The sequence below is a fragment of the Felis catus genome, chromosome B3 (assembly GCF_018350175.1).
Source record: "Felis catus isolate Fca126 chromosome B3, F.catus_Fca126_mat1.0, whole genome shotgun sequence".
NCBI lineage: Eukaryota > Metazoa > Chordata > Mammalia > Carnivora > Felidae > Felis > Felis catus.
The window spans coordinates 142846819-142873540 of NC_058373.1; the positions used below are offsets into that span (position 1 = coordinate 142846819).

Genomic DNA, 26722 nt, shown 5'->3' on the forward strand with positions numbered 1-26722 from the left:
CTTTTTCGTGGGGTTCGTGATGCCGTAACCCATCCAGCACGTCACTTAATACTAACTTTTTTTCTTTTTCTTTTTCTTTCTTTCTTTTTTTTTTTTCAGGAGGAAAATGGTTTGTATTCTGTTTTTTGTGTTTTTTTAACTCTTTCTAGGACGGAGGGGACGTGATCACCCAATGATTTTGCCTTGTCAGTAACTCTTCTAGGCGTGGAGGCTGCCTCTGTTCTCTGTAAATGGGCATAAGCGCCCCTTGGTTGGATTGTGGCAGGGGACGCAGGGAGGCCAGGACACCTCCGTCTGCTGGCGTGGGAGGCGGAGACCACACTGTGCCGGCAGCCCCGTTAGTTCACATGCGTGTGTGTGTGTGTGTGTGTGCAGGTGTGTGTGCCTGTCACCGTGGGTGAGCGTGTGAGCTTCAGTGGGCGTCGGGCCGCTGCACTGTGGGGCAGGACCCGGGCTTCAGGCACATGAAGGGTCACCTGTCTACCCCCCAGTCACCTAGGGCAGCCCCTTCTGAGCAGGCACACAGCTTTGCCTGCGGGCCCAGCCTTGGGAACCCCTGGGGGCAGCCTGAGCTAGGGGCCGGCGCTGGGAGTGACATCCCCGCGGTGACCCCGGGTCCCGCCCCAAGACGGGTCACCACCACCAAGGAATTTGAGGGCCTCCAGAAGTGCCATCGGAGGACAGAGGGGATTTTAGGAACCAGGGGACTTTGGACATTGTGTCTTGCTGACCCTGAAACCCCCCTCTCCTCTCGCGACCCCCGTTCGATGACAGGAAAAGGCAGGGAGACTGGCTGCCATTAGCCAGGGCCACCAGGCGAGTCGGGATCAGGGCCACTGACGGAGATGCTGGGGTCTTGCTGCTGAGCCTTTGGCCTTAGGACCCAGTTGTGGCCTCTTGGGGCCACTGTCAGGGGAAGATGCCAGGTGGGCAGACAGACAGACGTGGCTCCTAGGGCACCATGATGTCAGCTGTTTGAGGGGGTTGTCGCAGGGCCCCGTGACAGTGGCAGAGTGCGGTGGGCACAGCAGGGGTGGAACAGCCCACGGTGACAGAGCAGAGGCCACCAGGGAGGGTTCCCAGTCCCGGCTTTGTCCGTTCCTGACTCTTCTGCAGCCACCAGCAGGTTGCCTGCCCTCTTTGGGCCTTGGTTCCCCTACGTTTATCCTGATGAAGGCTCCTAAGAAGTCCACGCACAGGGGCTGCGGTGGAGGACAGGAGCCCTGAGTGCTGGCTGTGCCGAGCACTTCTTCTGTGAGCCTTGAGTCCTCCTAGTGGCCCTGCAGGGTCCAGCTACAGATGAGGAAACTGAGGCAGGGGGAGGGGTGTGCAGCCGGCCAGTGGGGGTTGGGGTGGGGATGCATCGCTGAGCCCCTGGCTTTGCACTTGGGGATCCTGACCATGATCTCTTGGTGCTGCTATCAGGGGTAGATGCCTCGGATGGATGGATGGGTGGGCGACGGCCAGTCGCCCCTGGGGACCAGTGAGGGCACAGAACGTGAGCCCCGCGTGCCGCCGGAGGGCCTGCAGAACTCTGGGCGTCAGTGAGGGACATGGTTTTCCTTAGGATGGGGTGAGGAGGGGAGGGCCAGTAAGGGAGACGGGGTGTCAGACTCCTGCAGAGCCCCTGACCTTTGAACCTGAGATCTGCTTGGTGATCTCATGGTGCCGCCGTCACGGGCAGAGTCAGGAGCAGATCCCGACCTGGCGGGAGGGGTGCGTGGCATGACAGGTGAGGGTCCAGGCCATGCAGGGGGTGGGCCCGGCTTTTTCCACCACGCCCCAGCTGCCCGGTGTGGAAGGTGGGGGCAGCTCTGTTCTTGGGGGTCAGAGGCTGCCGCTGGATGGGGAGCTGAGGCCAGGCAGGGTATGTGGGACTGTGGGCTGAATGAGTGAGTGAGTGCCATCCTCCCTTCTGCGCTCCCCCTGGAGCCCCCTCCCCTTCCCAGGGGAAGTCCCCCCCTCCACCCCCACCCCCCCGGCCCGCCCTTTCCCCCAACAGTCATTATGCCACTTCCAGGGCACTGTGATCTTGGCCTCCACTGAGAGTGGTCTCATGTAAGCAGAAAGGCCCAGGCAGGAGATGAGACTCAACCCCCAGGGGGAGGCAGCTCCCGGGGTCCCACCCCCATCCCAGCTTGTGTTCCTGGCACGAGGTGGGGCCTGTTTAGGGGGAGGGCCCAGACTCCCCCTTTCCACTTGTCCCCCTCCTCCATCCTGCCCTACCTGTCCTCCACCTTCAGAACAAACCACAGAGTCAGATAATCTTTTATTTTGCTTTATTTTAGGGGTGGGAAGGTGGCGGGGGGGGGCGTCTCCTCCCCGTGGCAGAGAGCGGCGGTCTGGTAGGAGCTAGCTGGCTTAGCACGGTCCGCTGGGTGGTTGGGGCCTTCCTCAGTCTCTCTTGGCCCGCCCTTCCCGCCGCCGTGGACCTCCGGGCCCCTGTGCTGTCGGCGCCGGGAGGGGAGAGGGAGCCCCACCAAGTGAGGTCTCCCCCTCGGTGTCCTGGGAGTCCCGGGGACTCTCGAGGATGCAAGTTCGGTGAGTACTGGTACGTCGGACGTTCTGTGGAGAGGAACCGTCCAGGTAAGGGCAGAGGTCAGGGCCAGGCAGAGTCAGCGTCAAGGGAGCTGAACCGGAGGGTGGAGGGTGGGCTGGCTTTGCAGGGGGGTGGGCTGGCTTTGCAGCGGGGTGGGCGAGGGAGGTGCCACGCGCTCCACAAGGTGTGAGCGCGGGTGAGGGGTGGGGGCGGGGGGATGGGGGCCCATGGGAGCAGCGGCACCGGCGGCGGAGGGAGAAGTCAGTGGAGCCCGCAAGGTCAGTGTCCCAGGGTGGCTCATGGTGGCCACTCGTCACTCCGGGGGGGGGGGGGGGGGCGGGTCCCCGGCCCCTGCTTGCTTGGCTGCGTCTGCTGTGCCTGAGTCTTCACCTGGCCTTGGGTCATGGGGTCGTCTGCTCACCACTGCTGTCTCCCTCATTGACGTCACTCCCGGCTGCAAGCCTGGGACCCGGGCAGTTCAGACGGGACTGTGGTTGTGCGGCCCTGAGCCGGCTCTCTGGGTCTCTGATGGTTGGATAGCCCGTTGCTGTTGCCACAGACGATGCCGCCCTTCTCGAAATGTTTGCCCTTCTCGAGGGGGTTCCCCTTGGGTCAGGAGTGGCAAGAGTGGGGCGGGGGCCGTCGCCGGATGCGAGCGAAGCAGGCCGAGGCACAGGGAAGGCCGGAAGGAGACTCGGTGGTGGTGGTCGGGCGCGGGGCGGAGGAGCGGAGGGCTTCACTCGGGGCTCGCGTCGTCCTCGCCAGCCGGCGGCTCCTCCAGCCTCGCGCCCTCCCGGGGCTGGCCCGCCGGCGTGTAGACGGCGGTCAGAAAGCGGATCAGGGCCCTGGCCGCCTGCTCCTGGCCCAGGGGGGTGGGCCGCCCGCCGGCGCCGCAGAGGGCCCCGGGCAGCTGTCGGCTCAGGAAGGCGAGGACCTCAGAGGGCGCGGGCAGGTGTCGGCGGGGCCGCAGGGCCGCCTCGCGCACGTCGCTCTCCGGCTCGTCCTGCGAGGTGTCTTGCAGGCCGTCATGCAGGCCACACTGACGGTAACGTTGCAGGTCGTCTTGCAGGGCTTCTCGCGAGACGACATCCTCATCGCCGACGTGCAGCTCCAGGTGGCAGGGCCCTCCCGGGAGGGGGCGGGCGCCCCCCGGGGGGCCGACTCTGACCCCGAAGGACTCGCACAGCATCAGCCAGAAGCCGGGCGCGAACCGCAGGCCCCGGAGGGTCAGGGGGCGCAGGGCCCGCTGGGGGCCCGGGAGCAGCCCGCCCAGCTCCTCGGCCGGGACGGCGCTGGTGCCCACGGGGCGGGGCACCTGGGCGAGGAGCTGAGCCGCGGCGGTGGCGATGCCGCTGCCCGCGAAGAGGGCCGCGGCCTGGCCGAGGCGCAGCCAGCGCCTGGGGGGCCGGGCCAGCGCCGGGGGGGCGGGCCGCGGGGAGAGGCGGCGCTTCAGCCTCAGCAGCACGAGGAGGGCCGCCACGGCCAGGGTGTCCTTCCAGAACAGGAGGCCTCGGAAGAAATGCAGAAGGACCGCCCTGATCTGGGCCACGCTGAAGTGGGCGAGGAAGCTGTTGAGGATTTGGTCGATGGGTATCAGGGCCAGGAACTCTTGCTGCAGGTTCCGCCCGGTCGGCGCGTCCTGCTTAGGTGCGTCTTCGTTCTCCTCCTCCTCCTCCTCCTCCTCCTCCTCCCCCCCGGAGTCTAGTGACTGCCCCCGGGGGGCGCCCCCCGTCGCGAACGGCGGCCTTGCCCGGGCGGCGGTGTTGCGCCGGAAAGGCCGTCGGTTGAGGTTTCTCGCGGGCGGCAGAGGCCGGCCCCCGTCTTGCTCGGGGCGCTCCATGACGTCGAAGTGGAAGTGTGAGAAGAAGAAGACCCAATGGCCGGGGAGAAGTACGGTGAGCCTGTCATTATTCAGAGAGGCTAGATCCTCTGTGTTGAGAAGGATCATGATGGGCTCCTCGGTGTTCTCCAGGTAGCGGCACCATACCGTGAAGGCAGCCCTTATTGGAAGGATCTTCATCTCCAGTTGAGAGTAGGCCACTTCGATAGCCGAGATGTTGCGCGAGTAGAAGGCGCAGGAGACCCTCTTGCCGGTTTGGTCGTCTATTTGGACGAGGGAGGCGTGCAGAGCCGTCTTGGTGGCTCCTGTTTCCAAGTAGAAGGGGTTCTGCGGCTTGGGGTGGTGCAGGAGGGGCGCCTTGCGGAAAGCCCGCTTCAGGCACTCGAAGGCCTCCTGCTCCTCGTCCCCCCAGGAGAACGCGTCGCTGGTCAGCAGCTGCCGGGCCAGCGGCTCCGCGATGGTGGTGAAGCGCTCCACAAAGTGCCGGTAGGGGAAGATGAATTCGATCAGGTGTTGCAGGGACTTCTTAGAGCCAGGGGTGGGGTAGCCTGTCACGGTGGTCACAATCCTCTTGTTTAGCTTCACCCCTTTGGGGGTTATGACGAACCCCAGGAACTCGACGGTGTGTCGGTGGAACTGGCTTCTGTCCAGGGAGCAGTAGACGCGGTGGTGGCGGAAACGGACCAGGACTTGTCGCACGTGTTGGAAGTGCTCCTCCTGGCTCATGGAGTAGATCAGGACGTCCTGCCCGTAGGAGAGCACGAAGTAGCCTAGCATGTCCTTTAGGATAAAGTGGACCACGTCCTGCGGGATGGTAGGGTCTGAGGATAGCGGGAAGGGCTGGTAACTCTCTGTCTCTTGAGGCTCGAAACCAAACGCCGTTCTCCATACATCTTCCGCTTGGCGAATGCTCGCGCTTTCCTCCACGATGGTGCCCCGCAGCTCCAGCTTTGTGAACCATGTCGCTCCGTGTAACTGGTCGAACAGTTCTGGGATCATCTGTACGTAGTCCTGTCTGTTGGTCAGCATGTCCTGCGGGTCCCAGTATTCATCCCGCGGCCTGGCACTTTCTTGCACCCTGGCACCCACAGGTTCCCACGGCGCGATGGAAGGACATTCGTAAAAGGTCTCGCTGTGATCACTGTCTCCAGCCTGCTGAAGCTCAGAGGGCTCTGATTCAGAAAGATCATCGGATCCGTCTGAGCTTGGCTGGTCGGAAGTCTCATCATCTGCTTCCTTCGGGTTAAACACGTCGGCCAGGTCGGAGTACAGGGGCGGCAGTCCGGGCAGCAGGCTGATAGCATGTCTTTCCAGCGCGATGCATGGCGGGGGCGGGCGGAAGCACTTCTGCAGACAGTAGGGAGAGTGGAAGGTGCAGCGGCCTTTGATCCAGTCGACTTCGGGGCTGTGGGTCCTGAGCCAGTTGACGCCTAGTATCACGGAGAAGTTGGGGGACGGAACGATGTCGAATTCGATGGGCTCCTGGTGGTTCTGGTGAATGCACACCAGGGGCTCCGTGTGGAGCCAGACAGGTTCGTTGCCGACCAGCGAGCCGTCCACGCTTTGGACCATCTGCGGATAGGGCTTCTCGTAGAGCTCGACGTAGTGCTCTTGGGCAAACCTCTCATCCATGTAGTTGCCGCCTGCCCCCGAGTCCACCAGGGCCTGAACCGCGACACTGTGGTAGGGGTTCACTCTGATCAGGAGCAGCATGAAGAGATGGTCGCGGCTGATGACGGGGCGGCGGTCACGGGACAGCCAGCTGCTCACCATCCACCTCTCTGGGGCAGGTGAGTCGACCCAGGTCGGGTTCCGCGGGCGGGCCTCTGGGGGCAGCCTGAGCATTGCCCTCCTCTCTGCCAGCTTCTCTTCGATCTGCAGGACGAGCGCGATCAGGCTGTCCAGCGAACCCGGCTGAGGGACCCTGAACAGATAATGCCGGATCTCCTCGTTGAGCCCCTGGCACAGGTGGGCTTGCAGGACTTCATCCGACCAGCCCAAGGTGGGTACCAGGCCCTGGAACTCGTTGATGTACTCCGTGGCGGTGCGAGTCCCCTGCCTGATGTTGAACATGGCGTCTTCCGCCACACGCAGTGCCTGTCGGTACTCGAACATACCTGACATGGCCTCTAGGAAGGCCGGGAAGTCGTCGATCAGGGGGCTGCCTTCTTGCACCAGCGCTGTGGCCCACTCTAAGGCCATGCCCGAGAGGTGGCAGATGACGTACCCCACTCGCAGCCGGTCGTTGCAGAACATTCTCGGGTAGCTCTGCAGGATCAGCTGGCAGAGCACGATGAACTCGTGGTATTCCCTGCGATCGCCAGAGAAGCGGGACGGGACGGGCAGTTGGCCTGCGTGGATTCCTTTCATCAAGATCTCTTCCGCCACTCTTTGCTGCTCTCTGAGGTCTTGCATGCGGAGGTACAGCGAGATGATGGATCTCACCGTGGCCATGAACTCCGAAGTCTCGGAATCCTCCTCGAGGGGCCCCTCCTCTCTCGCGCTGGCCAGGTCAGTGTCGTCGGCTTCTTCGTCTTGGGCTCCCCATGGGTCGTCTGATGCTCCTTCCATCCCGCCAGGTGCCTCGCTGGACGGATCCCCCACTTCCTGACGTGCACCATTGCGTGACTCCTCCAGGTCTTGGAGTAGGTCATTGGGTGGATCCTTTATTTCCCTACGTGGGCCACTGGATGGCCCCTCCATGTCTTGGCGGAGATCAATGGGCAGCTCTTTGATTTCTTGGGCCGGGCCCCTGGCCGGCCCCTCCGCCTCCCTCGCGCCGCTGCCTGATGTCTCCACGGTGGTGTTGGATGAGCCCTCGGAGGACTCCATTTGTTTTGATGATGGATTCTTACGCTCCATCATCGTCTCAAATGAGTCTTCAGAGGGTTCTATCATTTCGTCGGATGGAAAGGAGTGTTCTCTGAAGACTGGTAAGGTTGTGACGCGTCCGGTCAGCGACTGGGACCGCAGCGATCAGAACCTGGGAGTGGGAGGCGTGGGCGGGGTGGGGGGGGAGTAAAGGCAGCTGTTTAGGGACTCACGGGGTCAAGGTTAGGTTCTCTGGGCCAAGTCAGATGCCCGGCTCATCAGAACAGAGAGAAACTGGGGAGAGCCTCCCATGCCCAACTGAGGGAGCCCCAGGGAGAGAATATCTGTCCGCCCCTGACCTTCTCCCTATTCTCCTAGGCTTACTGGGCCTATCTGGCCCGCCTGCTTCCCCCCCACGGCTGTGAGAAATTCACAGCCCATAAATTCTGTGAAGCAGTAGGCCCAGAGCGGCCGCCGTGGCAGGCAGGCAACCTGGCAGGATGCGCTGGCCGCTTCATCTGCCCCTGGCATACGTGCCTGGTCAACCCTCCCTCCCTTCTCTGGTCACCCAGAAGTCACAGAGGTCATATGTCAGTACCATCCCGGAGCAAGCCCGGCCCCCCCTGGTTGTGAGGTGGGAATCTCTAGCTAGCTGATGCCAACTGTTTAACAAGGTCAGGGGAAGGGGGGGGGGTGGAAATGGGCAGGTTGGCCCCAATCCCATCAGTTGGGTCAGCAGCCAAAAATAGCTCTCACTTCCTCCCTCAGATTCACAGTAGATATTGGGCTGGTGCTGGGGGAAGGGCAGATAGAGACAAGTTGGCTTTCATTTTTTCCCCGTACACGTCTACAAAAACCCTACTGTGTGCCAGAGACTTGCACGCGTGTGACTGGGTTCTAACTCAGATGTTTGGCTGATTTCTCTTACTCTTTGTTCAGTTTCCAATGTCCGCATCTCTGAGCTGTCAGGGAGATCGGCAGATCCGGTCCCCGCCCCTCCTAAAACTGCCACTTTCCCAAGATCAGCCTCTCTGTGGGGGGGGGGGGGTGTTCAGGGATCAATTCTGCGTGTGCAGACATGTGTACATGCCCCTCCGGTCTTACCAGGCAGCCTGGTTTTTCCCTCTAGCAGACCACCCTCCCCGCCCCCCCCCCCCCCACTCCGCTGACTGGCTGGTTTCTCCCCCACCTCGGTGTCTCTAGTAGAGCTGGGGTAGTGAGTAAGGGGTGGGACAGGGAAGGGCATGAGGTGTCTCTGACCTCTAATTGTCTTGGAAGGGAATTTTGAAAGTTGAGTCATGGGTGGTTTTAGTGGGCTGAGGCTGAATTTAAAGCGATGTTTTGGTTTGGGGTTATTTGCACATTTCTTCTCCGCTGGGAGAGCAAATTGAATTCTGGTTATCCAAAAGATTAGTTCTGTGGTTACCGCTCTGTCTACATTTAACACCTTTTGTTACTTGTCAGTTTCCTTCTTAGCCACGGGGCCCATCTATTAGGAAAAAAAAAAAGCATTCCCTCATTGGCTAAAATCCAAACTTCCCTACAAGATACGCGATTCTGATCTGCTGTTTCTCAAAATTAAGTACATTCTTTTTAGCGTGACTGTTAAATTCGATCCTGCAGAGCCTCTGATTAAAAGGTTTTGTTGTTTATTTACTGTTCACAATATGAAATCCAAACCTTTTAGCGTAAAAATTCCTGACACAGAAGTTCACCAAAATCATTTCTTGGCTAAAATGTAAAGGCTTTAGAATAATAAATTCTGCACGTCATTCCTCAAGGTAGAGATTACATTTTTTACCACGATGCACCAGTTATGTATAATCACCATCGTCATCATCGCGTCACCATTGCCATCTTCACCGTCACCATCATAACCATCGCCATTGTCACCATCGCCAGCATCACCATCGCCATTGTTGCCATCGTCACCATCACCATCGTCACCATCGCCATCGTCACCATCGCCATCGTCACCATCGCCATTGTCACCATCACCATTGTCACCATCACCATTGTCACCATTGCCATTGTCACCATCACCACCGTCACCATTGCCATCGGCACCATCGCCATTGTCACCATCACCACCATCACCATCGCCATCGTCACCATCGCCATTGTCACCATTGCCACCATCACCATCATCACCATCGTCACTATCACCATCATCACCATCGCCACCTTCGCCATCATCACCATCACCATTGTCACCATCGCCATCATCACCATCACCAATGCCACAATATACACATAGCACAGTATCTACATTAACTCATTTGTCCTCGTTGAAGTCCTATAAGGCATTTGCTATAATAGTACGATTCCAAGTTCCTAATGTAAAGTTCTGATTGAAATATAAAATTTGACTAATTCATCTGCAGATTCATCTATTAGAAATCAAAATCCCCTTACGTCTCTTAAAACCCTTTATTGGCCAAAACTTAAAACTTGAAAATTTGAATTGGCTGAAATTTAAATTTTAAAATGGAAAAATTTGAGTTGGCTAAAATTTAAAATTTCAGATATAAAATCTGTGCATGTCTTAAAACTGTTGAAACCCTTTATTGGCTAACATTTAAAATGTGTTGGCTAAAATTTTAAATTAAAATTTAAAATGATATCTATCTCTCTTAAAACCCTTAAAACCCTTTATTGGATAAAATTTAAAATTGAAAATTTTAAATTGGCAAAAATTTAAAATTTTAAACATGAAACCTCTATAGGTCTTAAAACTTTAAAAACATTTTATTGGCTAAACTTTAAATCAAAATTTTAGGGGCACCTGGGTGGCTCAGTCGGTTGGGTGTCCGACATGGCTCAGGTCATGATCTCACCATTCATGGGTTCGAGGGCTGTGTCCGGCTCTGTGCTGACATCTCAGAGCCTGGAGCCTGCTTCGGATCCCGTGTCTCCCTCTCTCTCTGACCCTCCCCTGTTCATACTCTCTCTCTCTCTCTTTCTCTAAAAAATAAAATAGGGGCACCTGGGTGGCTCAGTTGGTTGAGCGTCTGATTCGGCTCAGGTCACGATCTCACAGTTTGTGGGTTCGAGCCCCCCATGTCGGGCACTGTGCTGACATCTCAGAGCCTGGAGCCTGCTTGGGATTCTGTGTCTCCCTCTCTCTCTGCCCCTCCCCCACTCACACTCAGTCTCTCTCTCTCTGTCAAAAATGAATAAACATTAAAAAAATTTTTTTAAAAACTTAAAAATTTAAGTTGGCTTAAAGTTAAATCTTAAAATTGAAAAATTTAAATTGGCTAAAATTAAAAATTTCAAATATAAAATCTATATCGCTCTTAAAACTTTAAAGACTCTTTACTATTTAAAATTTTAAATATAAAATCTCAGTATGTCTCTTAAAATCTTAAAGACCCTATATTGGTTAAAATGTAAACTCCTTAGCCAGATAATTTAAAAACTAGATTATACCCTTAAAATTTTTTTTTTACGTTTACTTTTTTTTGAGAGAGAGACCGAACACAAGGAGGGCGGGGCAGAGAGAGAGGGAGACACAGAATCCCAAGCAGCCTCCAGGCTCCAAGGTGTCAGCACGGAGCCTGAGGCGGGGCTTGAACTCACGAACGGTGAGATGGTGACCTGAGCCAAAGTCAGACACTTAACTGACTGAGCCACTCAGGTGCCCTTAGATTCTGCCCCTTTTAATGTAAGTCCATACGTCTTAACATGTTTACAGATTTGACGATATAACTGATTAAATCATTCACCTTTCTTGTTTTCAATGTAAAATCTAATACCCTTGGCATGTTACAAAAACCTGATCTTCATATGCCTTAGCATCAAAGGTCAAACTTTTGTCAGGATACATAAAAGTTGTCCCGTAACTGCTCTATTCACACTTACAAAAGTTTCTTTTCATCGCTTCTGATATCAAGTTCCAATCACTTAGCATAAAATAAAAAGTTTTCCCGTGTGATGTATCTGCAAACTGATGGGTATAAATCCCCAAATCTTTCCTGGCCACTTCTTAAACTTAGTTTTGAAGTTTATTGGCTTAATTCGAAGCCTCTAAGCATTATATAAAAAGTTGACCGTGTCACTCCTCAAAGTAAAAGGTCGCACTTCCTTGCAAGGTGCACGAATTTGGTCTTGTAATTTATGCTTAATGCCTTATAAGATCGCTTGATCACCTATGAGATAAGATCTAAACTCCTTAGCAAAATTTGCTCTCCGATGTCTGCAGACTACTCTTATCAAACACAGAAATCTTACCATGTCACTCTCTTAAAATCTCTCAATGGCCCAAATCCAAATTCCTTAGCACAGCACAAATATGTAGTCCCGTCGTTCCTCAAAATAGGTCCAAACTCCTCAGCGTGGTATGTAAACTCAGTCATAGAACCTCTGCCTAAGACCTGCCCCGCCTCTGTACTAACTCGCTATAAATGATCCGGTTGGTTCAGCATAAAGTGCAGACCGGGCGCACTCGGGCCGAGGGGTACCTTCTCTGAGCTGCCGATGCGTGCTCTTTATCTGGTTCATCAAATCCAGACACCTTAACATAAAATACATTTGACCAGCTAATTCCCCCGCAGACGAGACTCTCATCAGTCACTCCTTAAAACCCTTTACTGGCTAAAATCCAGCCGCCTCTGCATGAGGGTTCAAAAGTGAGATCATATCCCTCCCCAAGATGAAATGCTCTCACATAAAATCACATCTCCTTGGCATGTTATAAAAATCTGATCATATTATCTTTACCATAAAAACCCAGTCTTGTAGCTCTGCCAAAATGCATAAGTTTGATCACGTAACTCCCAATTTAAGACGTTCCAAGGTTTCTGCATTGCCCGTAACACAACGTCCCAACTACTTAACATAAAATGCAACATTTTACCATGTAATTTATCTGCAGACTGGTCTATAAAAAAAACCCAAATCTCATCCCGTCATTCCTGTGAACCCTTCATTGGCTTAAATCCAAACTTATTAGCATGATATAAAAATTCGATCTTGTCATCCCTTAAAATAAAGTTCACACTTCCTAGCACGGCATATAAAATTTGATCCTGTAGTTCCTTCTTAAAATCTTAACAGTGTCTCTTAATTGTGAAATTATGGAATAAAAGTCCAAATTCTTAGCACAGAATGTGAATTTTATTTTGTAATTTCTCTGCATAGTATTTATCAACCACAGAAAACTCTTACCGTGTCACTCTCTTAGAACTTTTCATTGGCTAAAATCAAATTTCTAGGCATGGACAGAACTCCAGTCAAGTTAGAGCCTCAAAATAAACTTCAAATTTCTTTGCGTGATCCCAGCGTTGATCATATAACTCTTACGATTGGAGTTTTTCAGTTTTGGTGTTGACATCCGTCAAACCTCTGAAAGCCAGACATTGGCACCCCTCGAGATAGAAAGTGCAAAGGTTTTTGCAGGATACTTAAATTCGTGGCTGTTGCTTTTGTATTTACAGGTTTTCAATGTTCCCTGTGTTATAAAGTCCAAAGCTGTTAGCCTTAAAATACATCTTTTCACGTGTTTTTCCTGCAGATTTATCTTCCACAAGCAAAAATCTCACCATCACATTTCTTAAGACCCTTTGGCAAGAATCCAAACTCCTTAGCATGATACAGAAACTGGTTCTAGTCACTCCTCAAAATAAAGACCCCCCCCCCAACGCCACATCTATTCCTAGAATCCCGCTTAAAATCTTTTCCTCTGTTTTCATCGCTAACAACATGTATCAACATCTCAGTATCTTCAATCACCGTGTTTGTAAAACCTTGCGAATTTCATGTCTGAGGCATAAAATCCAAATGCCTGAGCATGAAACGAAAATTGGACCAGATATTTGTTGCATTAAGAAAATCTTTACACTTGCTCTTCAAGTGCTTAGAAAATAAAGCTTCAGTTCCTTTGCACGAAAGCAACAATTTTCACCCTCCCCAATTTCCAGACGCAGTTCTTTGCTCCTTTCACACTTTACTCCTCAAAGACCGGGTTTCTTCCTTCCTGCCTCTAAACTCATCTTAATTTTAGAGTCCTGGCTCTTTTTATGTCGTTAAGCTAGTCCCTCTGTCTACATTTCATTAATTCATTACAGCAACATGTCCCGATTCTTTTTTCTGGGCCAGGCACTGTGTGCGCTCCCTGAGACGGGAAGAATTGGAAACAATCTTGCCTTGCAGAACGTCCCTAGCAAGGAGAAAAGGACCACACCCTCATGTCAGATGTCGCACTGGAGGTGAGTGCAGGGTCCTGGGGGGGCCAAGATCAGGGATCTCCCTCTACTGCTGGCGAGTGTCTCTTTCGAGGCTCCGCTGGGCTCAGCTGCCTGTCCCTTGGGGAGGACTTTGGGCATTGTTGGAGCATTGTTTTGCAAAGCGCAGGTGCCTCTGCCCCCCCCCCCCCCCCCCACACCACGTCTGGCTTTCTAAGGTGGCTACGGGCTTCCTTCTGACTCCTGCCCTCCAAATGTCCATGTGCTATAGTTGGAGAGCCCAGAGGCTGCCCTACCTCTTCTCTGGGCCCTCCAGAGGTAATAGTGTCGGTCTGACAAATGTAGCTCGATAAATGCTGAGGTCTCAGACCTCAAGACAATTTCTTGAAGAAATATCTATCTACTGATCTGGCAATTCCCACCTTAGCAAAAAAAAAGAAAGATAAATAAAACTCAGGATTTAGTGCACCTGGTCTGGGTCAGAAGCACCCTTGAGGTCTTTGAGTCAGACCCTCTTCCCCCCGACACTCATAGACAGACACCCCGGCCTCACCACCTTCGGTGCCGAGAGCCTTCTCGGCCAGGTCAGCTCCCTGCTTGCCGCTGAGCAAGTGGCCCATTGGGTCAAGGCCGCCAGCGTGAGTCTATGAAGGGTTGGGTGTTGGGGGGGGTGGCGGGGGGGGCCAATCCCTCCGCGAATACCTCCTCGTGGCAGCTCACTTGTACAGTGAAGGAAATCTGATTTTAAAAATAGAGCTTGGAAGAGGAGATGTGGGGTATTTAGGAGCAGAGTTGAGCCTGGGGCGGGGATCGGGGGAGAGGTGAGGACAGGGAGGGGGTGTGCAGCCCGAGTTGCTGAGGAGGAAGGTGGAGAGCCTAGAAAGAGGAGACGGGAGGGCAGAGGGGAAACGAGGGACCACGGTGGGGGGGGTCCTCTGACACGTGCTCCCCTTCCTTTCCTCCCTCTCAGACACCAGCCCCGACCCCTGTAGCCTTGGCCTTCTGGGTTGCCAGAATGGTCCTTAGGGCTGGGGCCAGGTGAGGATCCTGGCCTGTCTTGGCCCGCCTCCAGGCTGTCCTCGGAGCCACTTGGGTTTGAGGGACACAGCCACCAGGTCTTGAGGGCTAGGTCCCCTTGACATAAATGCCCCCCTCCCCCGTTTACTCTCTCCATTGCCCTAGACCTGCTGAGCATCACGACGGGGGGTGGGCACGCAGGGACACCAGCAGGGCTGCAGGTTGGTAGTGATTACTGTGTTAAACTAACGTCGAGGTCAAGATGTGCCCTTGTGACGCCAGGGCCGGGGCTCCTTGGTCTCCTGGTGTAGACCAGTGGTGAGGTCACTCTCCCCACTCCCCACTCTGCTTGCCAGTTGGGACTCCGAGGTGGCTCCCCGAGAGCCCCATGAGGACCTTGGGTGGGTCCTGGGTCCTGTGGACCCCTGTGGACCCCTGTTTGCCTCTTCACCCCCTGCCTTGTGGGTTAAGACCACCTGGGCCCTACAGCTGGGAGACCCTTCTCGTCTTGACCGAGAGCAGCCAGCTCTGGTTTTTCTTCCCTCTCTTCACTGGGCCTCAGATGTCACTGGGAAAACAGTCTCTGGGAGGGGGGTGGCCGTGACTCGGGACAGACATGGAGTTACTGCAGAGCTGGGGGTCGCGCCAGGGCTTCTCCAGCCCCAAACCGCTGCGTGTGGGTCCCCATCGAGGCGAGGGGCGGCGCCCCCGACTTAGCAGTAGGCCGGTGGCCGATTCCCTGTCAGCCCTCCCTCCTCCCCGCTGCCTCCTGGCTTGACTGGCAGCTCCAGGGGGCAGCTAGCTGGATCACTCTGCCCAGAATAATCCTGGGAGGGACCGGGAGAGGGGTCACCCATGAGAGTGTCCTTCTTCCTTCGGTTGCCCAAACGGGCCAGACCAATCAGCTGCTCCCCAGGCCACGCTTGCCTTTCAAGGCAAGCGGGCAGAGGAAGGAGCTGGTGCCAGCTGCCCGCCTGGGACCCACGCTCACTTAGAGCGTGACCTTCTCTTCCTGGGCCCTCAGTTTACCCAGAACTGCAAGGAGGGCTTGGGCAGGGGGTGTTCTCACTCTGTTCCTATAGCTCGGGGGTCCTGGGAGGTGCCTGAGGGGTGACCTGGGGAGCAGCGGTAAGAAGAGGGGGTTGGCTGAGCAGGTAGAGCTCAGTGACCCCACCCTGACTCAATTCCGGAAGCTGGGGGTCCTCATTACTATTTAAAGATAGTGTTAGAAATTGGGGATCCTCATACTATCTCATTTAAAGAGAGGTCCCCGCATGCAAGTCGTGCCTGGGAGCACAGCCTGGCTCGTCCTGTCTGTGGTTTATCCTGTCTGACCTTGGAGCTGGAGGAGCGGGGTGGTTTCAGTGGAATCTCTTTGGGTCCCTCTGTGCCTGGTGTGGACGGGCCAGGAGCTGTAGGCCTCGGGGCAGAGGGTTCTTGGAGAAGGGGGGTGAGGACTTGGAGGGAGATGAGGGGGGCTTGGCCTTGATGCAAGTGGAAGTACAGCCAGAGTGGGAGGCAGACTCCTTCCCCAGGGGAGATGGGCCCTTTGTAAGCTGGGAGACACTCCCGACAAGGAAAGGCCTGGGATTATCATGAGGACTCTTGGGACACCTGTTGTAATTGGACGGTCAGCCCTCAGAGGACATTTTCACGCCTGGGCCAGCTTTAATTTCCACACTCACGCCGTGAGGCAAGCGAGTGTGCCGGAGCCCCAGGGCCGAAGTGACTTGCCCCGGAGCTCTGATTAGCAGTGGCCGTGGCATCGGGAGCCAGACCACGGAGCGTCCCGGCAGCAGCCGGCTGATGAGGGAAGCTAGCGAGGGGTGGGCTGTGCACAGGTGGAGGCGAGTGCCACCCAGACGGGGGCAGTTAGAATTCATTTATCGAAACTGATGTTTCCCCGGCGTCTGCTCTGTGTCGGGCACCATCCTCGCCGGCTGGCCCGGGACAGAGTTCCCGTTGCCCCGCCCTGAGAGAGCCCAGTTTCAGGAAGGAAGAGACGGTGTGCAAAGTCAGGTGTTCCCGTTTCCACCGTGGAAGGAGAAAGCAGGAACGCGTGCCCTGGGTCGGGGGTGGACAGTGGCCGCTTGGGGACCCCGAGGGAACCTCGGCCAGAGAGCCTGTTTCCGTTCCATGGTATCCGTATGCTCAGCCTCGTGACCCGACGGGAGGCCAGAGACCAGAGGGGGCCTCGGTGTCTGCCCCCATCGCCCTGAAAAGGTCACGTGGTCGTTGCCAACTCATTTTGGCTAATTTGGTTGTCGGCAGAGGGACAGGACAGCTGGCCTTGGACCTACTAATTATAGCCACTCGGGTGTTTGAGCGAGGTACCTAGTCCCCCATGTCATATTTTTTTTCGTGCAAACGATCCCTTTGACCTTTGTTCCTGAGTGCCGGCCGGCCAAACCCCTGTCCCATGTATTGCCCAGCACAGCGCCCCCCACCCCACGAACAAGCCCCCCCCCCCCCCCCGCCGGGGGGAGGTCAGCATGGTACCTCCATCCCAAGTCTTACCTTTGATGCACTTGTTCAGCAGCTCTGATCCTGTCGCCTTGTCGACTGGAATCTGTCTTCTTTCTACAAAGTAATCGGATACATGTATTTCTTTAATCGTGAAAGTCCGGGTCTTGGGACGTGCGTGCACGTTTCCCTGTACTAACCCCAGCCCGCTCCACAGCCTGCTTTACTGCTTCTCTCCCAGGCCTGTGTCCCATTCCTACGTTCGGGTACGTCCATCCTACGTCTTGAGTACTTACTATGTGCCAGGCAGCCTGTGAAGGTGTTACTTTTATTGTCCCCGTTTTCCAGAAGAGGAACCTGAGGCTCGGGGGCAAATCTCGAATCGTTCGCAGGCCTGACCTCATTCTCCAGCCGGGCCTGCCTGAGGTCGCACCTCCCGTGGACGCGCGAGCCACCGAGTCCACGCTGGTGCTCGTGCTCAGCTCTCCCCCTGGACTCCCGAGCTCTTGGCAAGACCCCGGTTCTTGTCAGGCCCCCAGTTGGCTCTCGGCAAACGCACATGAGAGCTGATGTGAGTCTGGGGTCTGGGTCCCTTGTGTGACCCCGAGAAAGACTCTTGTAAGTAGCATCTGCCCAGGCTGCTGGCCCTTCCCTCACCTGGGGCCCCGCCCATGGGGGCCCCCGTGGTGTTCTGTCCTGCCCCTGGTGCCAGTGTGTGCCTGCTATGCCATCCCACCCTCCCTTGGCACACAGTAGGGCTGCAGGCAGCAGGTGAGGCCGGAGGCGGCGTCTCCGAGAGGGGGGCTCCGAGAGGCGGGCTGAACTCTGTGAGCAGTCTCTTTTCCCCCCCTCCCAGGTGGCTGGAGGTGAGACAGCTTTTCCCCCAGAAAGGGAGCAGATGCCTGACCCAGGATCGAATCGAAAGGTCTGAAAAATGCATTTATTTTTTCTGAGTTGTAAATTTGGACAATTTGCAAATGTGTGGACCCCTCAGAATGGAACTAACCTGAGCCTTTTATTTTGCAGTTGAGGCTCACTGCCCCCTGGATGGGCAGTGAGTCAGTGGATTCCAGAGGCCAGGGTGCGGCCCAGCCCTGGCCCCTGCACCCTCGGGATACCACACCTGCCCAGAGGGGAATGGGACCCTCCTACGCTGACCCCACAGCAGACCAGGTATGTGCGCCCTGTCTTTATACAAGACTCTGGGGAGGTAGAGGCAGTGAGGAGTACAGGGTCACATCGCATTAATATGGGAATATGATGAGAAACGCAGACTAATGCTGTTACGCTGTTACATGAAATCGAGGGAGGTGTTAAAATCTCTGACCATGATACACAGGGGTGCCGACAAGTGGGACATCTCTGATGGGGGCTCGGGGGGCCTGCTGGGGGCCAGACAGGGCCGGCTCCCTTGGGTGACCTTGGTCAAGTGACGGTGAGTCCCCCTCTCCTTCTGTAGGATGGGGACAGCCATCTTCCAGTGTTGCCTTGACACCTTAGGTGAAATAAAAATAGAAAACGCTTGGCACATAGTAGGCACTCGACACAGATAGAAAGAACTCTTACTTGAGGGGCATCTGTCCCCGGCCTCTTTGAAAGCCCTTCCCGTTTTCATCGAACCCAGAGGGAAGACCAGGGGAGTAGGGACGGTCGGGGTCAGTGTTGGGATCCGGAGAGCCTTTTCTTGAGTCAGCTGTATGACGTGTACTGGCATTGCCTGGATTTATGTAGCCTCCTGGAGGAGTGAATGTCTTCGTGTTGAATTACCCTGGCCCCGAGGTGGATGCAGGTGATGTCAACCTGGGTGCCACATTTTATTTTTATTTATCGTAAGATACTTCATATCTGAAGAACGATGACAGATACCCCAAAGTATTCACCGGGACCAAACCCAGGCCAAAAGAAAATACTACGTAATAAACAGCAGGGCCTCGCGTGCAGGAAAGGCGATTAAGAGCTGGCAGACGGCTGGTTAACCTGTGCTCACATTTCTTCCGCACAAAGTCATGGTTGGAAATAGATCTCTGCCTGGCAGGGGGGAGGCAAGTTCTAGAAGGTCCCTGTCTGTGTTAGCGAGAAGACTCTGACCGATGGATGGGTTAGTGGCTCTGTGCAGTTGGGGGCCAGGCTGAAACCGGACAGAGGGCTCAGACTGATGGGATTTAAAGTTGGCTTAGTTTCGTGTTCTGGGCGGGGAGGCCTCGGAGCCTCGGCCCCTCCATCTGCGGACGAGACCAGGATGGGTTTTGCCGCACACTCAGCCCCGAGCCTGCTCGGGGATTCTGACAGCCGAGACAGCTGTGGAGGGGCCTGGGGAATTGAGTCTGAGGCTTAGCGAGCAAGCAGGAGCCGAGGTGTCTTGGGGAGAGGGCATTCTGACGGGAGGCCACGGTGCCATGTGCTACCCAGGACAAGAAGGGGGGCAGATGGGTTAGAAATAAATACCCGTGCCCTTGAGCCTCGCTCCCTCTTGATTAGAGCTGGGGGGTGACCATGGCAGCTGCGGGTTCTGCACGGGAATCTCGCTGTCAGAGGACACGGCAAGGCCCCGGCTGACTGCCTGCAAGCTGTGTGGCTGTTGACGCATGTGAGCCGAGGGGCCGCCGCTCCCCGGAGGCCCGCCCGTCCCCTCCGCCAGGCCTATCTCGTGTCGAATTCTCCTGGAATTCTCATTCCGGTTAGCTAATCCCCGAGAACACCGGCCAGGGCATTAACTTTTGGGGCCTCTTAAAGACCGAAAAGGAAAGTCCTCCCCGATGGGTGCATTGCAGACAGCCGCGGGGCGGCTCTGGAAGGATCTGGGGCCTGTGGGTGGCGAAATCGCAGCCGGCAGGCACATACCTGCTGGCCTCATGTCACTGACACGCCATCGGGAGGCCCCGGGGCTCCAGCTTGAGAACATATAAAATCGAAAACGGAATGATCTTTGGGATAAAATAAATCCCCCCCCCCACCATGTCTGCAGAGCTTGTTTTGGGGGTAAGTGCCTGATCCTGGGCCTTCAGCCAAAATGCTCATTTTGTTTTTGTAAAAAAGGAAAACAACCCCTCCCCCCACCCAAGCCCCACAAACAAACAAATGGAAAAAAACAAACAAAAAAAAAAACAAACCCCACACAAAATGTTTATTTTAATTATGCAAGAAATGCACTGATAATGAATACACTCATTACTAAAAACTAAATACTGCACATAAAAGCTAAAGCCATCTGTACCCGCCCCCCCCCCCCCCCCCCAGGCCCAGGCCCAAGCCCAGCTCCGCCCCCCCCCCCCCCCCCCCCCCCGCTGTTATCAGTTTCAGGTGCAAGGCTCCAGATATTTTTCTGAGCACTTATGTACGTGTATAAATAGATCTCTGAAATAGATGATTTTGTTTATTTTTTACGCAAACTACATCATAGTGTCCGTTTCCTTCTGCGTAGCTTAGCATTTGTCTCCACACAGGCATCCGCTTGGAGATAATAAAGATCGACACAGCGTTCCTTAGAACACACCTTAGTACCCTGTAATCTGCGTGCACCCGGGTTGCTTTAACCCCCTCACCGCTGCCCTGAAAGTCCCAGGTCCTTACCCCGTGGGGACGGAGCGTGGCGGCAGGTGTCAGTAATTTCTGAGCTCGGGATCTGAGGATCAGCTCACAAGTGTTTATGACATTATCACAAATGAATATATGGATGCATAAATTAGCAAAATAAAAGAGGGCCAAGCCTGGACCAATGATGACGAAGTGTTTATGAACAAAGCATCATGATTAATCCAGTTCTGCGCAAAATACTGAGGTCCATTAAAAGACAATAGGTCTCCGCTGTTACATTCTTTTTAAGAGCTGTTTAATATTCCGGGGTATGTAAGCACCATTGTTGATTAGACCCTCTCCTATTGTTCAAAATCCCAGCTGTAAACGTGCTGGGGGGCAGCGGGGGAGGGGGGGGGGGAGAATGTGTCCGGATAGAAGCTTTGGTCAAAGTCCTGGTCATTTGGGTGGGGGTGGGGGTGGGGGTGGGTCACAGGCTCATGGGTGTTTGTTCTATTATTTATGCAAATAAAGAAAAGTGAATCCATAAAATAAAAGTGATCCTTGCCCAAATGAATGAGCGCGTCATGAACCGAAGTTTTAATTCATACAATTTTGCTCAACCGATGCCCACTGAAAAGGACCTGAGCCGTTCCCGTTTTGTTATTGCTAACAGCCCTGGGACGAGCTTTTTTATAGCTCGGTCTGTAAACACATCCGTGGCTGTTCCTTTATCCCCATTTCTTGGAGGTGGGGTAGCTGGGTTAAATGGTTTGCAAAGTTTATTTTCACTGTGTGATCTTTCTTAAATGCCATTTTGACCTTGTCACTGTCTTGCTTTTAAATCCTCCCTCTGACTTCCTGGAACTTCTGGGATGTGATCCAAAAGCCTTAGCCTGGCACGTAGGACCCTTCGGGGTCTGGGTGGGAGCTTCCCAGCCTCTCCCCTCACCCCTTGTCCACCCCCACCCCTGCAGGCACACTGCGGGCCTGAGCTACTGCTCCTGTCTGTGTGGGCCCTGCCTTTTACACTTGGGGGCTTTGGCCGTGACCTTTCAACCAGCTTCTCTTGAGCCCTTAGGACCAGGCTTTGAAATGCACCCCACGGTGAACTGCCCCTAACGCCTCCTTCAAAAGTCCAGCAAAGTACAGTCCCCCCAAAGGGCAATGCCTCATTGACATGTTTTCCTAGTTCAGGAGAAGGTTTTGCATTTTTCTGGAATTCATGACCAGCCACATGTTAATCCCCCCCTTTCCTTTGTCCCTGTCCAGTGCCCTCGGCCCCCTGTGTTGCCTGGATCTGACTTCCCCTGACTGAAAAGACCTCCCATTTTCTCCTGAGGACTGCACACTGGGTGAGTGCTATGAATGCCTTCAGACCACAAACACACGCCTGGGAGCCCAGGCCTCCCCCCACTGCCCCAGACTGCTCTGTCCTGCCCTCTGGGGTGCAACACCAGGTTCCCTCCATGCCTGCCACGAGGACCCCAGAACCCTGGGTCGTGGTCCGTGAGTGAGGGATGATAGCATCTCCCGGGCGAGTGTGCTGGTGATGGGTTTGGGGGACATAATCATGGCCTGGCAATGGTTGATTGCGTCTTTTATGACCTTCTCCTTGCGAGAGGAAAAGGGGCCTGGTCCCAGAACCTAAGAAGGAGGTAAGTCTTCATATGTGACAGCAGAGCCACCGGCTGGGGGGATGGTGAAGGTTCCAGGGACAGGGTTGTGTTCGAGGAGCACAGGTTTTGGGGCAGAGGGACTGGGATGCCAGATCCACATCACCCTGGGGTCAGAGGGCCTCACCTGCCTGTGAGAGGGACAGATGTCCCCCCAGCTGCTCGAGGTTTTGGTCTTCTTTTTCTCCCCCCCCCCCCACCCCCAGGGTGGTGGGTGGGAGCCACCCTGAGAAGCCGGCCATCTTGAGCACAGACCCAGCTACAGGACGGACATGGCGTGCATGTCCTTGGCAAGGCCCCAAGAATTCCTGTGCCTCAGTTTCCTGATCGGAAAAGCATACGTACACACCGCGTAGCGATAGGCATAGTGAGACAATAGCAGAAATAAATCACTCAGCGCAGTAGCGGCTGAGAAACAGGAGCTTTTCCCATCTCGGCCCGTCTGAAAGGCTTCACCTTCCCTCCCGGAGACCCGCAGAGGAAAATAAAAAGGCTGGAAGAGTATGCGCAGGGAATAAAGGCCCCAGAGCAGACCCCACCCCCCACCCAAGGGAGACACCCCGGGGCCGGGGAAGGGCTGCCCCCGCCGGCTTTAATTGGGTTCTCCTGAAAAGTTGGGCAATAGTTTATTTTATTTTATTTTTTTTATAAATATATATAAAACGTCAGACTGCTCTTCAGGCAGATTTTTTAGGCTTGTGTTTTATAGACTTTGGCAAGGGCGGCTCGGAAGGAACAGTGGTTATAGTCTCCAGAGGTTAATAATTCCTGGAAAAACTTCTGGCTAAACCGGACTTCTCCTGAATTTCACAGAAAACGCTCCCTGGGCCGGGCCCAGCCTGAAGGAGGTTTTTGTGCGTAGGGCAGCCTTACCTAGTGCAAGCACGGGCTCGAGTGTTGCCTTTTACACAAAAGTGAACTTCCTCGGCTGCTGTGGGGCACAAAGACTCCTCTCTCCAGAACGTTTGGTTTATTTACTCTGCAGTAGCTCACCCAGGGCTGTTTGTGGAGCTGCTTAAGTCTCTGCCCCTCTACCCTCTGCCCTCTGCCCTCTGCCCGCTACCCCTCTGCCCCGGAGCCCCTGCTTCATGCTGAACCCTCCCCCCCCCACCCCCTCAGGCAGGGGCAGGGACGCCAGGGCAGGGACAGGGACAGAGGCAGGGGAGCCCGCCTCTTTGTGTCTGGAGCTTTAATGGGGAGGGGAATAGTGCCTCCCTCTCAGCAGGAGCCCCTTCCCCAGCCTGCCTGCGCCCCTGCAGCCCCTGCAGCCTCGGGGGCTAAAAGGTTTGCTGCCCTGTGGCCTCTGCCTGGTTAGGGATTGGGGTCAGGTGACTTTTCAGACCCACACCAGTGCAATTCTGAGCTCTTTCCTTGCACCACCCGCGACCCCGACCAGAAACCTTTATTTGCAAAATTTCTCATGTGCGTGACTTCTGTTCCGCACCCTGCGTTACCTCCCCTCCCCCATGTAATGCCGCAGAGACAGTTACGCATATGCAAATACCATTTTACCCCACATTTTCGAATGACAGTTTCAAAGCAATCCTTTAATAGATGAAAAAAACGAGAGCAGTGACAAAATAACAACAAAACCCCCAGGCTCTGACAAGCAGTTTCCCCAAGAGCCAGCTCGCAGCTCCTAAGGGGGGCTGCGGGGGGGCAGTCTGTCTGTCTGTGGGGAGCCAGCCTGCACTCTCCACCAGCAACACGCTGCTGCCCCCCCACGGCGGGTCAGAGCAGCTGTGGGGACCCCGACAGTGCCCCGGCTGGATTGGATTATCCGGAGCTGGACAATTAGGCTGCAGTGACAGGAGCTCCATCCCTGGGTCCCCGGTGTCTCTGCCCTCCCCGAACCCTACTGTCCCGTGGAAGCGTGTCCCTGCCTCGAGGGTGAGCTAGGGCAGCCTGGCCATTTCACAGACAAGGAACTCGGCTGGCCCCTCTGCCAGCCTGACACACACACACACACACACACACACACACGCACGCACGCACACACGCACACACACACGTGCACGCGCGCTGAGTGCCTGCACTGGAAACAAAGACAAGAAAACTCCTTTAGAAACTGCAGAACAGAGCCTCGTCTGGGGAGGGGTCCCCTGATAAAGGCCCCATCCGCCCAAAGTTCCTGGGAACTGAGCCTCCGTGAATGGGCCTGGAGAGCCAGCGCCCGATGCGCCGTGGGCCGCATTCATCAACATGCAGGCCCCTGAGCCCCGTCACCGGGCGAGGGGGCTTTCACGAGTCCCCAGAGCATCCAAGTCATGGTCCAGCAGCCGGCTGAATCCGTGGCTGCGGCCCAGCCTCCAGAAAAGGGCCCTGCTTTTCCCATGACCGGGCGGCCTCTCCACTCACCAGACCCTCCTCCTCCTACTTCCCCCGCAGGAAGGCTCCCCCCACCCGCTGCACCAGCCTGTTGCCCCAGAGAGGACCCAGGCCAGCCTTTCTGGGCCTGGGAGCTGGGGCGGGCACTTGGCCACTCCAGGTGGCTCGGCCCGGCCCCCCCCCCGCTCCCCCCCCAGATGGGGAGTTGGCTGCAAGACAGCCCCCCACCTCCCCCGCCCCCGCCGCCGCCCCCGCTGGCCCCGAGCACTCACCCCCATTCTCTGCTCCTCTCCCTCACTGCCTCATTGTGACAGAAGCGCTCCACCAGCCATCTCGGTGCCTTTGCCATTCAGCTCAGGGCAAGGTACATGGGAAAGTCTGTGCATCCTTGCTCTGACCCCAGCCTGCCTCCTCTGCAGCCAGCCCCGCTCGGGACTTAGCTCTCTAGGAGCTTCTCAGAGGCCTAGACGTGCGGGCTGCCAGCCCGGGCAGGGAGCCTCGCTGCAGCCTCCCGGCCAAGTACCGGCCTGCCTCTCTCTGCTCGGATGCCTCCCGTAACAGGGAGCTCCCTCTCTCCCTGAGCAGCCCGCTCAGGGCTCGCACACCGAGCTGCTTTGCCGAGCCCTCCCCTGCTTCTGCCTCTGCCTCCGCCGCTCCGCCACAGCCCCCTGGCCCCCTCTGCCCTCGGCTCTTTGCAAGGCGGCGAGCTCACTTCAGCCTTCTCGTCTCCGGGCCGACTAGCAAGCCCCCCACCCGCCGAGGGATCAGATTTGGGGTCCCCGTCCCCGTCCCGATCACAGCCGTCTACACCTGTCCCGGGCGCCTCTGCCCCTGCCCCGCTTGGGTCTGGGACGGAGCCCCTTTGCCCTGCTGTTCTGCCGAGAGCCCAGGGGAGGGCGCGGGTCTCCCCTCCCAAGTCCAGCTGCTCGGATCTCTCTGTGAAGCGGCGTCTGAGCCCTCCGTTTTTTATGGCCCCTTTGCTAGTTGCCAGGGAGAACGCTCTCTATGCAACCCCCTGCCTTTTCTGCAGGAGCCGCTGGCGGCTGGCCGGCCCTGGTCAGCCCGCAGCAGCGGCAGCAGCAGCGGCAGCAGGCGGCCGCGGTGGGGCCGGGGGGCTCCCGAGACAGACACACCAGCCTGAGCCGGACTCCCCGCTTCCTAGCTGTGAGAGCACGCGATTCCCTCTGCTTTTCAGAGCCTCGGCTTTTCCCTGAAAAGTAGATAAGAGCGGGGCTCCCTCCCCGTGAGACGGAATGAGATAAGAGTGGCCTCGCACACATCAGACGCTTCACGAACGCTTACGGAGTAGACAGCGGGACCCAGGGAGGGAGGCGCACATGTAACAAGTGGCGCGCGAGGAGGAAAACCGTCTGGCCTTTCGGGAGACCCTGCCCCGAGGACAGACGGGAAGCTCGCCTGCCGGAGACCCCTCTGTGGGCTCAACCGCACGAAACATGTCAGCCAGAGGCAGCCCCTGGCCTGTGAGCTCACAGTAGATGCAGCAGGCGGCAGAAACCGCATTTATTGCATTTTCTGCATTTCTTGCATCAAGAATTCGCGTTGTATGTGACTGCGCCAGGGGCCCCAGGGTGAGGCAGGAGGGAACACTTTTCCCTGCCGCTGCATAGAAGGGCTAGCTTAGGCGGTGGTGGGGGGCCTCCGGGAGCCAGAAACCCAGTGGGGTCTGGGCATCCCACAGACTGTGGGAAACGGCCATCCACCCATGCACCCATTCTCCAAACCACCACAGCGTACCTACCTTCTCAGGCCCAGACCCGAGGGGGAGGCTGGCCACCAAGCAGTGCCGGTCAGCTTCCTGTCCTGGAAACTCAGCCTGGTGGGGGAGAGACACAGGGAGTAAGTCACCATGCATCAAGTGATCAAGGGGGGGATGATAACAGTGGAGGTTTCTTGGAGCCCTGCCTAGGGGCCGGGCTGTCTGCCTAGGACTCACCCCAGTGAAAACTCTGAGCACCAGCCTCATAATCCCCATTCAGTTGATGAGGAAACTGAGGCAGGGACATGTGAAATCCCATACTCACCGCCTCTCAGCTGGTGTGAGGTCGGGCTAGGATGGAACCCCAGGCTGTCGGAAGCTCCCCACCACACCCTGCTGCCGAAGACTGTTCAGCAAGGCAGTGCTGAGTGCTGGGGGGGCGTGGGTGGGCAGGGGATAGATTGATTAGTTATAAGCACCTCCCAGCGGTGCTTGAGATCCCAGCTCCTCTGTGGCCCAATCCGTTTGAAGGGCAGATTCAAAATTAGGTGGGAGCACCTATGGGCAGAGGCTTATGAAAATGGCATTATTAACCTGATGCGGAGAGGGCCCTGCCCACCTCCAAGCAGATTA

The 26722-nt window shown here is 56.0% G+C and overlaps 1 protein-coding gene, 1 long non-coding RNA gene and 1 other non-coding gene across 4 annotated transcripts in view; 2 read left to right on the forward strand and 1 right to left on the reverse strand.

Moving 5' to 3' along the window:
• Positions 1-2906: 2906 nt before the first annotated feature.
• Positions 2907-24975, reverse strand: RTL1 (retrotransposon Gag like 1). Its single transcript, XM_023256042.2, has 3 exons — positions 24645-24975; positions 16910-16972; positions 2907-7362 (listed from the first exon to the last, which is right to left on the reverse strand). The coding sequence occupies exon 3, from the start codon at positions 7275-7277 to the stop codon at positions 3276-3278; it is 4002 nt and encodes a 1333-aa protein (XP_023111810.2). The 5' UTR covers positions 7278-7362; positions 16910-16972; positions 24645-24975; the 3' UTR covers positions 2907-3275.
• LOC105260691 overlaps positions 14950-26722 on the forward strand; it is a 92294-nt gene continuing 80521 nt past the window's right edge. For both annotated transcript variants that reach the window (XR_006599989.1, XR_006599988.1), the window contains exons 1-2: positions 14950-18028; positions 21641-21723. This is a non-coding gene — a long non-coding RNA (uncharacterized LOC105260691). The remainder of the gene's footprint in view (positions 18029-21640; positions 21724-26722) is intronic.
• LOC111561240 lies at positions 20564-20640 on the forward strand. The gene has a single exon (XR_002743593.1). It is a non-coding gene; the product is annotated as a small nucleolar RNA SNORD112 (small nucleolar RNA).

Bases quoted from the DNA above. Each gene is read 5' to 3' on its own strand.
- RTL1 (XM_023256042.2), bottom strand. From the start codon at position 7,277: ATGATAGAACCCTCTGAAGACTCATTTGAGACGATGATGGAGCGTAAG.